Source organism: Corythoichthys intestinalis, chromosome 20, assembly GCF_030265065.1.
Source record: "Corythoichthys intestinalis isolate RoL2023-P3 chromosome 20, ASM3026506v1, whole genome shotgun sequence".
In the NCBI taxonomy this organism is placed as follows: Eukaryota; Metazoa; Chordata; class Actinopteri; order Syngnathiformes; family Syngnathidae; genus Corythoichthys; species Corythoichthys intestinalis.
Window position 1 is genome coordinate 15,490,238 of NC_080414.1, and position 12,968 is coordinate 15,503,205.

Below are 12,968 nucleotides of genomic sequence, written 5' to 3' on the forward strand. Positions count from 1 at the left end.
AGCCTGCCATTGTTGATGTCAATAATTACTTACATAATGCTCATGGGTGCTGAAGCCTATAAAATCAGTCGCACCCAAGCGCCAGCAGAGGGTGGCAAAACTCCATAAAACACAATTAACAAGTGAGCGTTTCACTGTACCGTCATTTAAATCTGTCTGAGCGGGTAATCTGCGTTAATTGCGTCAAATATTTTAACGTGATTAATTAAAAAAAATAATTAACGCCCGTTAACGCGATAATTTTGACAGCCCTACTATATATATACATATTTAAAAAAAGGCATGTCCGATATTTTTTTGCCGATTCCGATACTTTGAAAATGATGTGATCGGACCCGATCGATCATCTTTAGTATTAGTCATTATAATTTTAATAGGAATATAACAAAGGGTTTCTTTTTCTTGTTTTGTTTTTGGCAAAAACTAAACACCCAGCGAGTATATGTATTGCCAGCCACCCCACACCCGTATTTTCATTACATGGTTTGGTCTGCCCTTCCTTCGATCAGACCGGGAGCAGCGGTGCGCATTTACACCAGTCAATGACTGCAGAAATGTTTCTAAAACAAAAATCGGGTTTTCAAAAGAGGAAAGAAAAGAAAGCAAAACAGGAGATGGGTAGAAAAGGCCAACAGAATGTGACAAAGTACTTCACAAAGGAAGTTTGTTGTCTTGTGTCAGTGTAGTGCTGAAAATTAACCTGTTATCTTAGCTCCAAAACGAGGTCCCAGCTCACTCCATAAAAAATACGGGATTTTCTCGGCCTCAATGAGCGAAATTCACCTATTCAAAAACATGAATTCCAAATCATGACTGCGGTTTTTTTGTATCCTACAGATGTTGAAAGTTGGTGTGGAAATTTTCTTTTTTTGAAATTGCTTGAATCCAGTTTGTCAAGAATTTATTGAATTTAGTTTGTCGTCAATTTAATTTAGTTTGTTAACAAGGGACCTCGCTTCGGAGCTGTAGCCTATAGTGGAGATCGCGAGTTTCCAGATGAGGCTAGGCCTACTCCATAATGAAATACTGTAATTGTTTGCTAGCTAGTGTTTGCTCCACTTTTAGCTTACATTTAATCAGTACAGCAGGCAAACCTTTCGCAATGTCTTCATACTAAAACAGTTCTATACTGTAAAGTACTGCATATTGTTGTATAGTTAAGGTAAAACAAAACATTTATTCTAAGTCATTTATTATGGTATTTGCTTTGAGAATATTTCTAATAAGCATATATTTAGATTGTAAAAGATGGCCTTCAGTACATTTCTTATAGATGATAGCAGTCCATTCATTATTGCTCTATACGCAGTATGTTTACATAAATATATTTTCATCTTAAATTAATGCAGAAAATGCACAAATTACTGTGTAAAGGTTCACCAGAATGCAGGAAATTACGTAGTTGATACTCTAAATGTGTGTGTGTGTCCTGGCACTGGTGGTGGGGCCCAAAGTGATATCTTTTCATGGGGCCCAAAATCCCTGGCAGCGCCCCTGGCTACGTGTTTTATGTTATGTCAAGTACAGCGATCCTGGCACACATTTTAATAAGGAGGTGGTTTGCATTTTGTGGGTGAACTGAAAGTACTCCATGTCCACTGAGAAGGCCACACGGCCGACGACCGGAGGGAGACGGGAAATGACAAAAGCTTGACTAACTCCGGTGGCATAAAATATCGTTCGGGAGGTGCAAGAAGTCAACAGTTTTGTCCATTATGGAGTCATTTTGCCCTGTCGTACTAAATACATGCATTTTTATTATTTCATATTCAATTTAGCACAAGACTGTTATTTTTATGAGCATAGAATTTATTTAGCAATTGAGGAAAAATACTTAGAAGAAAAACAAAAAACAAAAAATAAAATAAATATCCTGTAAAAATATTGGAGAGATTGAAACAATCATGAAATTTTGCCCCTCTCTGTCGTATTTTCCTCGATCTGAATCTTCCCCCCTCAATGGGCTAAATTCTAAATCAGATGAAATCATGACTCTGCCGACATCATCATCCAGCTAGAGACGCTAGAGCACTATAATAACAGGCGGGTCTAAACGGCAGATTAAAAGACTAATTTCTCATCATCTGCGTTTTGTCTAAAAATATGATTCAAATTCACATAATATTTTTTTCATCCCGTCACGGGCACTTTAAATAAGGCAAGCCTCCTTCAAAACACTGGGTAATGATGTTCTAATCATGTGCACGTAATGCGATAGCCCTGTGTGTGATTTAAGCCATTTTAAGTGGGATTGAATGTGGGGGTGTCCTAATTTATTCCTCAACAGAAATTGCATTTATTTAAAATTACATTTTACAGAAAGTTAAAAAAAAAACTTTTTTTCCAGTTTCAATTCTTTAGTTCTATTGCTTGAATCTCTCAAGATTGTTAAAATTTACATTTAATATCCATATGACCAAATATGTCAGAATTTTTTTATTTTTTCTAGGGCTGTCAAAATTATCGCGTTAACGAGCGGTAATTAATTTTTTTAATTAATCCCGTTAAAATATTTGACGCAATTAACGCACAAATGCCCCGCTCAAACAGATTAAAATGACACAACAGTGAAAGGTGTACTTGTTGTGTTTTTCAGAGTTTTGCCGCCCTCTGCTGGCGCTTGGGTGCGACTGATTTTATAGGCTTCAGCACCCATGAGCATTGTGTAAGTAATTATTGACATCAACAATGGCGGGCTACTAGTTTATTTTTTGATTGAAAATTTTACAAATTTTATTCAAACGAAAACATGAAGAGGGGTTTTAATATAAAATTTCTATAACTTGTACTAACATTTATCTTTTAAGAACTACAAGTCTTTCTATCCATGGATCGCTTTAACAGAATGTTAACAATGGTAATGCCATCTTGTTGATTTATTGTTATAATAAAGAAATACAGTACTTATGTACCGTATGTTGAATGTATATAGCCATCTTGTGTCTTATCTTTCCATTCCAACAATAGTTTACAGAAAAATATGGCATATTTTATAGATGGTTTGAATTGCGGTTAATTACGATTAATTAATTTTTAAGCTGTAATTAACTCGATTAAAAATTTTAATTGTTTGACACCTCTAATATTTCTCATGACTGAATGGCCACTTCATATTGATTTAAGGGCATTCCGGGTCACTTCCTGATGCCATTGGGTCATTTCCTGTTAATTTGGGGGGGTCACTTCCAATTGATATTGGGTAATTTCCTGTTTCGGAATATTCTGACTCCTACCTTTAAAACCGTGTTTTTCATAAAATTTCAACTTTATTCTTGCAAATAATGACACCTAATAATAAATAATGACACATTTTTTGGAGTACTTTTCCGACTGTGTACAACTTGTAGACTTTCCTCGTCTGATTTATTTCTGTTTTTTGAGGCAACCTAAGCGTCACCGAAGGATTTCCAAGTGTGAAAGTGTTTGCTCTTTGCAATAAAAGCGTCAAAATGGAAGGTTTGACAGCAAATGGTGCAGAATGGAGGCGGCGAAATAATAAGCGCACGCTTCAAATGGATTTGGACGGAGCGATCGGCTTTACGTTTAGTCCGACTTCCTATTTCAAGGTCGAGGCGTTCAGGCGACCGTGTACAAGTCAAATTACAGTTCGGTGTTTATTTCTGTCATGATTTGCATCGATGGGAGGTGAGATGACTTAATGGTCTCGCTCGAGTACTTGATTGCAGACGCCCGTATGTGCAGATGTAGGTACAGTCCATTAAATTTTTCAGCGCTATTGACGGTGATGGACGTCAATCATGAGGCTCTTAGAAAGTAAATTAAAACCTGGGAATGGGTTTATCGCTTGTAGACGTCCATCCATTTGAAGTGGGAAGGTCATTCGCTGCCACCCTCACGAACGAATAAAAGGATTATAATCAAATTTTCGGGATGTTTGTGATATGAAACCGAAGAAAGGATTAAATTTCAGGGTCTTTAGGTTAAAGGTCACAGAGGTTAGAAAGTGAACTGGATGATGCTTTGAATTTGGCTGCTTTGGCAGAAGTGTGATCCTCATTTGACATATTTTTGATCCAGTAAATGGCAAAAATGTTGTACTTTTGTGTTTAGAAAAATAATAGTAACGCATCAAAGTGACTCTGTCATCCGTTAATCTTTAGCGTTCTCATTTAGCCACGCGATATCGGCAGCTCGGGAAGCGTGAATCGCTCGTAATGATGGCTGCACCTGCACGGCCCTAGATTTTTTTTTTTTTTTTTTTTTTAAATAGATGTGTAGCTATATGTGAAAGCGTGCGTGTTGTGTAACCTGGCAATCTATCGTTGAGGAGGAAGATGAGGAAGAGCTCCCAAGGTGCTCCATTGTGCTGCCGGCCTGTCATCTTAAATTAGGGAGTACAGGCTCGGTCAGTGTGAGTTAAAAAAAAAAAATCAATACTTGATGGAAGATTGCTCCCTGGAAAATCTGTTTTGATTCCGAGGATTAATTCCGGGGCCAAATGACAAGCCATTAGGTGGCCAAAATCAACACGCTGGGAAATTGAGGGAACTACAAAATAGGAGAAATGAAGGTGTTGGGGTTTTTTTTGCTAGGGGTTTGGTTCTGCTTGTTTATTTTGAGTGCAGTTTCGTGGTTGACCGCTAGACGGCAGCAAAGTATTTTTGTTAGTCGTGGTTAATATTCGTTTTAAAAATGATATGAAATTTACTTTTAGGCGGAGGTGGATAGAGTAGCCAAAAATCGTACTCAAGTAAGAGTAGCGTTACTTCAAAATAATATTACTCATATAAAAGTAAAAGTAGTCATCCGAAAAATGTGCTCAAGTACAAGTAAAAAAAGTATTTGGTGAAAAGAATACTGAAATAATGAGTAACATTGTGAGTAACTGCTTATGATGTTTGATTTTTAAAAAAAAATTTTAAAGTTTTTTTCTCCTAAGCAGTTATTTATATGACCTTTCATTATTATTATAATGTACTATAACTAGGGTTGTTCCGATCATGTTTTTTTGCTCCCGATCCGATCCCGATCGTTTTAGTTTGAGTATCTGCCGATCCCGATATTTCCCGATCCGATTGCTTTTTTTTGCGCTCCCGATTCAATTCCAATCATTCCCGATAATTTTTCCCGATCATATACATTTTGGCAATGCATTAAGAAAAAAATGAATAAAACTCGGACGAATATATACATTCAATATACAGTACATAAGTACTGTATTTGTTTATTATGACAATAAATCCTCAAGATGGCATTTACATTATTAACATTCTTTCAGTGAGAGGGATCCACGGATAGAAAGAATTGTGACTTTGTATATTGTGACTAAATATTGCCATCTAGTGTATTTGTTGAGCTTTCAGCTTTCAGATACTGTAGCCATGCCCAAATGCATGATGGGAAGTGGCACCATGACTGTGCGTAGTGCTATCAATTGATATATCTTCTCTGCGTTGGGAAATAACATAAGGTGTTAAGAAAAACATCAATTGCTAACTTGCTTCCCCACATTGCTTCCCATGATATTTCTAATCGTAGGGAGTGGGATTGTAAGGGTTTAGCCAATTATAAAAAGGCTCCAAAGGCTGCCAAATTCACTCTACTCATTATACGCTGCCTTTTATCTCTCTGTATAGGTAAAACAGCGTCATTACAGATTGAGCGCGACAATGAGTAAGTGGGTCGTGCAGCGCATGCGTTAATTGCGTTAAATATTTTAACATGACACATTTTTTATAAAACTAATTACCGCCGTTATCGGGATGAATTTGATAACCCTACCATAAGCCTAAACTAAAGACGCTGGATGAGTGTAACATATTATGTCTGTAACGTTAAATACAATTAGAAAACGATTTAATTAAAAAAAATATATATATATATTAAAAAAAGGCATGGCCGATATTTTTTGCCGATTCCGATACTTTGAAAATGACGTGATCGGACCCGATCGGCCGATCGATCGGGACATCTCTAACTATAACCTATTACATTACCACATTAAGCCAAAGAAATACCCCAAAAAAATGTTAAATACCGGCGACAGAAAAAAATATACAGAAATGAAGCATTATTCATTCAAGGAGCATGAGTGCCCTCTAGTGGAGAAAACATTTCCTCTCATGAAACTAAAAGGATCATTTCAGGTTTTCCGTGGTCAATCGTTGCCAAATAAAAACCGGGATTTTTTTACGCCACGTGATTGAACAAGCTGGTATAATCATAGAACAGCAAGCTTGAGTCTGATTGGTATAATGGAGTCATGTGATTAATGTTGCGACATCTCATTGGTGAAACTGGTAGATCCACTGTTGGCGTCTCTGGCAAAATAATTTGAAAATTTTGAGCTTTCATTCAATGTAGTTGGTCGGTATGTCTGTTTGTATGTTTGTGTTCAAGGTAACTCAAGAACGAATAAAGGGATTGTTATTTTGAGTGCATTCCACTGAGGTTGGAATATATTATTTATGAGCACCCAAAAAAGGGAAACAGGACGCAGAAAAGATGCACCGGACAGTGATGAATTAAACATGGATGCTTGTTTGGTGGTCGTAATAACATAAAAACAAAAACAAAAAAACATGATTTATGGATGCACAATAACATGTTAATAATGCAGACTCGAGTTTTCATAAGTGATTTGCTGATGTTGAATTTATTTGATTAGTACCTAAACATAAATGACCAGTCACTTGCCACTGTTGAGGATTCTTGTTGAATTGAGTAAATAAGTCGGTATCATATTATTCAAATAAAATGTTGTAAAATATGATTATTTAAGAATTGAATTAAAATTATTTATTTTAACTTCCTGACGATTAATTGACATAACGATGGCGTCACATGAAAGGTTTTCATGACACTGCTCTGCTTTCATCAACGCTCACGTTTACAGCGATGCTTTAGCGCCCTCTGCCGATTTTCCTCCTATATTAAACCTCGAGGCTCTTATGACACACTTGTATTGTAACCGCCTTTCCTGCAGATAACGCTGTTGCATAACTAGAGCTACAGCCTGGTATAAATTGTCATCCTTATGTACCGTAGAAGAAGAAGTAGCCACTGTTCTGTTATAATAACACGTTTCTAATGCCGAACTGCATACAATGTCTTGGTTCAAAGCTGCGTCAAACGGCGTGGGCGACGTTTTCGAAGAGAACGCGGACGAACTTGGTATTTCAAGCAAAGAATGGGCGAACAACATGAAGAGAAGAATAAGAGTAAGAGCTTTATTTTTGGTACTTTACTTGTGTTGTCAGAGTTTGGCTAACATGAGCGCCCAGCTGTTAAAACTGATATCACTTGCGGTATGATTATTTTGCGATCTTCACTTGCTCTGGGAACGATTGTCGTCGTAGCAAAATTTAAAAAAAACAAAAAAAAAACATAGCAGACACATACTTCATTTAGCATGTCACGTGGGCAAAACCTTAAATATATTGTATCTACTACAGGAGAATGCATTAAAAAATAGTATGTTTTTGTAACTCAACATTTTAGTAAAAACTTGGTTTAAAAGAATTTGATTAAAAATGGCTAAAATTTGTGTCAGTCATTTGTGCTACGTTTGTGCTGTAAACATTTTCGTTTGTACTGCTATCGTTTTATAGATATGAAGATAATTTCGAATGATGACGTCACTCGCAGCTTTTGTATCCAACTCCCACGGCTGACAGCGTACCAACTCTCAATACCAGAAGGGTTTCCCAACAACTTGCAAAAACGTACCACAAAGAAATGGCTTCCTGTTGGGTCCATTTTGTAGTAAATATAGGGGCTTGAGATATTAATTTCGAGTGATGACATTACTCTCAGCCCCCCTGTTACGTCCCACAGACGGCTCGCTAAGGACGTAGCATAAAACAAGCCACACAAATTTACAAGTGGACACAAATTTATTTACAATAATCAAACTCGCAATGAATATATACAGAATGCCGAAGAAGCGTGACTTCAGGGTAAGCCCAGGCCAAAACAACAAACAAAAGGAACTACACTTAAACCCCACCCGCTAACTAAACCCTGATCATGTAAAAGGAACAAAGAAAAGACAGCCACTAACCTAACTTCCTACGCTATACAAAACAGGAGAAAACGGGTTGAACATAAATGGCGACTTACCCCTACTTGCTTCAGTGCTCTTATTTACAGTGGTGAACAAAACGATCCAATAATGAATAAACTCAAAAGACCTCACCGAAAAAGCGGGAGTGTAACAAAGTAGCAATCAAATGCAAACGAGAGTGAATGGCGAGCAAACAGCTGGCGAGGACGCCTACGGCAGAATGCTGTTAAATGTGACCTCCCAGAGCGTTGACAGCGACAGGTTTTTGAAGCTTGGCGCTTTTTTCGTGGCCAATTAGTGGCAGCGATGTCGTCGGTCCAGTCTGGCGTCGATCAGCTGTCGTCACAGTGGGAGGGGAAGCAGCCAGCTGGTGGAGGCGACGATCAGCTGACTGGAAGAGTCTCAAAAAATTAACTATTAGCACCCCCATTTATTGTAAAATGCCCCCGAAGGGTTGCCATTCATTTGTGCTACATTTGTGCTAGTTGTTGGGACACCCCTCTGTTATCGAGAGAGTTGGTACACACCGTCACCCTCGACGGAGGGGCTACGATTGACGTCATCAGTCGAAATTAATATCTCAATATCTATAGACAATTTTCCTGAGCGAAACATGGGCAGCGCCATCCTTGACAATTTCTGCTCCGAGCTTCCGGTTTAGAACAACATGCATTGCGGTTGAAGTAAGCAGTGTGTTGACAAAGTTAAAATTTCAAAATCAAAACAGAGGAACCCACGGAATCTCCCAAAATTGATTCAACGCGACATAGATGAGACTACGAGACTTTCTGTGCTGTGCGTGAACTCCTGGAAGCACCTATATATATATATATATATATATATATATATATACACCAAACTTTACTGTTTTCTGAGTGAATCTCGGATCCATGCAGGCTCCAGTAGTTCTCCTGCAATATTTGCGGCGACTGTGGTGTAATTCAATGGAAGATTCATCTGAAAAATCCACCTTTTGCCACAAAACAGTGAAGTTTGGTGGTGGCAAAATCATGGTCTGGGGTTACATCCAGTATGGGGGTGTGCGAGATATCTGCAGGGTGGAAGGCAACATAAATAGTCTGAAATATCAACAAATCTTAGCTGCCTCTTACATTCCTAACCATAAAAAGGGACAAATTCTGCAGCAGGATGGTGCTCCATCACATACTTCAATCTGTACCTCAAAGTTCCTTAAGGCAAAGAAGATCAAGATCCTCCTGGATTGGCCAGCCCAGTCACCAGACATGAACAGGATGAAAGAGGAAGCATGGAAGACGAAACCCAAGAATGTTGATGAACTCTGGGAGGCATGCAAGACTGCTTTCTCTGATGTTCCTGATGACTTCATCAATAAATTGTATGAATCCTTGCTGAAGCCCATGGAAGTCAAACAAAATATTACATTTGGATCTCACAGCACCACTACTTAACTCGCTTATGTTATATAACATATTTTTGCATTTGAAGTACCTTTTTTTTTTCCAATTTTCACACTACCTTCTGTAGGCGCCAAAAGTTTTGTCTTGCCAAAATTTACCTTTATGTCTTCATTAAATGATAAATCCTTTTTCGTTGAAACAAATATATTTTTGTACATTCAACATCATTTGGGAGGGTCTTAGCTTTCATATGAGCCATTTCTGAAACCAATTGAATAATTAAAAGTCATGTTATTAGCAACTGTTTCTACAAAATCGATAAGCGACAAGACTTTTGTCAGGGACTGTACTATATCCTTCTTTTTTTATTGCAGACATTGATCCCAATAAAACTATTGGACAACATGATTCCATTTTCTTGTTTTATTTAAACGATTGGTACATGTGCAAAACAGGTCAATAAATCACAATTTATAAAATTTTTGAATTTAGAAAAATATTAACGAAGGTGGAGCATACGAGAATGTGATATCGGACAGCAGAGCTCCGGAGCGGCTTAAGGGAGCCTTGCCAAACTTTCACCCAACATTACGCAGACCCTCGGCGGCCTCCAGACGGACTTTCTCCCGCTGCCCTCGGTAATTCCAGCTCCAATAGCATATCTTAAAGTTGCTGCAGTTAAAAAAAACCTCGTAGTTGGATCTCGGGATCAAGCTGACGGTCCGTCGAAAGGCGAGTCACCCGTCTGTCCCAGCCACAGCCTCTCTGCTGCCCCGGGTGGAACGTACGTAGTCTTGAAATATGTCCATCACCGTACAGTAAGTGTTGTTGTGAGGCACATCAACTTGTCTTACCTTGCCTTACAGCGTCTTCCACCTGTAAACAAACGAACAAAAAACTTGTAACACTTGAATTTATGCGTTTACATAATTGTTCCATCCTACACGTACGGATTAGCTACAGGCTAGCAGCGGATAGCATGTGTTGCAGCCATAGCAGTACAGTAGTTGTAGTACATAATATTAAAGATCATCATAATTACAATCATCATCATAATAACGATATCAAAGGCAACAAGTCGTTTCATGCAGAAGATTTTAGCTTTAGTATCATTTGAGCACCAGACACATGAAAATGCAGGGATAGGAAGAACCTTCCTTCCATAAAACAGCGGCAACATGGCTACAAAAACACCCGTTCTATGTGGTGGCACTAGCTGGGTTCCACATCAGCCTCCATGAACATGTTGTCCTCCCCTGTCGTGATGATGGCAGATGGATGCGATATTTCCAAATTGTCTTTTTTAAGGGATTTTGATGACTAATGTTACTCCAGCCCCACCGTTGTTTTGGAAGGAGAAAATGTAAAAAGGAAGTCGCGAGCATAAATGCGAAAGTACCTCAGAAACTTGTCTATAAAACGATAACAGCTGAAACGATTTTTTTTTTTACATCACAAACGCAGCATAAACGAATAGCACAATTTTTAATCAAAATGGGCGACATGGTTGACCTCAGATTGACCTATAAAATAATTGTAAATATCTTAAAAACAATAGCAGCACAAACAAAACTCTTTACAGCACAAATGTAGCACAAACGTTTGACATCATTTTTATATAAATTTGCGTCTGATGGGGGCCAACTTCACAGAGGTAAAAAAAAAAAAAAAAAAAGTCTTAGTAACAGGTTACATGTTGAGAAAAAAACAACTATAGTGCATGTTTTGAAATTTTTTTGAATATATGAAACTACAAAAAAATCCATTCTATATTATATAAAAATGTGGAATTTTTTGGCGTTTCATTTGTTGATTTCTTTGGTCAGGACGGCTACGTGGACGGGGCTGATGCTGGCGAGGACGCCGCGCTGGAAGTGGGCTTCAAGGAGGGCTTCCTGGAGGGAGCTGCCAAGACGGTGGCGGTCGGCCGACTCCGAGGGATTGTTTGGTAGGGTTAAATGCGACATTAACTTCAATATAAGTCATTTTTTCCACATGTAACATGTTCCGTTTTGTGCCTCACAGCGCAATTGGCAGCTGGTACCAAGTAGAGCATCAAGGCGAGCCCTTCCCCGACTCTGTTACGGACCTCCTTCAGCGCGTTTCGTTACATGAAGACTCCATCGTGACGGAAATCATGAAAGTCATGGAGAAGCTCCCACCTCCCAGTGTGGACAATGTGTTGGAGAGCATGGAGGAGCTAGAGGTGGTGTGCCCGCCGGGCGGCTGCCAAAAAAGCAACTGTTGTAAAGCAGAGGAACAAATGGACAACGAATCTGCTCAGTGTTCAGCCAGCGGCGATAGTTCCTCTCCCGACTGTGGAGCGCCGTTCAGCGAGCTGGTGCAGCGCTGCAGGGACATTGTGTCAGAGTTCGGGCTGCCTCAGGAGCTGATGGAGCACATCAATGAACTGGAGAATATTTAACCCACGCAAATTGTGACGCAATACTTGGACAATAAATATAGTGGTTCTTCAATTTTTGAGGGAACAAATACGTTCACTCAACCCATTTTTAAAAAATTGTTTTTTTATCCTCAACTGCTGCCCCCACGACCCGACCCCGGATTAGGTGGTAGATGATGGATGGAAAAAAAAAAAGAAATTTCATTGGATCTACATTGTGACGATCTGCTGTCCCCTCGTGGCAGAGTGACGCAACGAATTAATGCATGAAATCAATCCACAAACATTCTTCACAATGTATTGTTTTTAACTAGTTTTCTTATTAAAAAACACAAGGGTGTTTCTGGGCGATCGATTTTTACATTCAAATGGTTTTAGACTCTGGTGGAAAGAGTCAAGGCACTATTGTACTGCAAATATTTCTTGCTTTTTTTGTCTACTAATTGGACAGTAATTACATTATTTCTTGAACTTTTGAGACTTATCTGTTGTATTTTTGGGTCATTTGTAAAATATGTCTCAATTTTTTTGTCTTAATGTGGAAAAAATGTCAAAACTAGGATTTAAAATCATTATGTGGCAATACTGACATGTCCTGTCAAGGTAGTTTAATGCAGCAAATTCATTAGGAATTATGTCAAATCACATTCGTATGTTTTCTAGTCAGTTTGAACTTAATGTAGCTTTTGATCTTCCTGTCTAAAAAGTGGAAGTGAAAGAACAGGTAACAAAAAAATGCAACTACCTCCTACTCTTGGCAGTTGTTCAAATATAGAAGTGAAACCATCTATCACAGTGAAATGTCCCGTAACTGTTTTGCAATTTTATCTTAACTGGCACGTAATGTTTACAATTTTATTTAATTAAAATTGTGTTCTAAATTTTGATAAACAGTAAAAAAAAAAAAGACAAACAGGTGTATACTGTATATTCAGTTAAAGCTGTCTTTGTGGAACTTTGTAAAATGCTTTTCAGAAAGCCAATGCCTACCGATCTTCTTCAAAAAAATATTTTTACGCAATGATTTTGAGGAAAACCCGTAAATGTATATAAAAATAATAACGGACTTAAAACGTACAGAATGTTTACAAGTGCTGCAAATTCCAAGGTGTTTTTGAACACAGCACAGCTCGGCGCATCCAGCGATGACGTCACCCGC

The 12,968-nt window shown here is 38.3% G+C and overlaps 1 protein-coding gene across 1 annotated transcript; it reads left to right on the forward strand.

Moving 5' to 3' along the window:
• The first annotated feature begins 7,001 nt into the window (after nucleotides 1–7,001).
• On the forward strand, nucleotides 7,002–12,189 carry otulina (OTU deubiquitinase with linear linkage specificity a). Its single transcript, XM_057824382.1, has 3 exons — nucleotides 7,002–7,181; nucleotides 11,232–11,353; nucleotides 11,431–12,189. The coding sequence occupies exons 1-3, from the start codon at nucleotides 7,068–7,070 to the stop codon at nucleotides 11,828–11,830; spliced, it is 636 nt and encodes a 211-aa protein (XP_057680365.1). The 5' UTR covers nucleotides 7,002–7,067; the 3' UTR covers nucleotides 11,831–12,189.
• The last annotated feature ends 779 nt before the right edge of the window (nucleotides 12,190–12,968 follow it).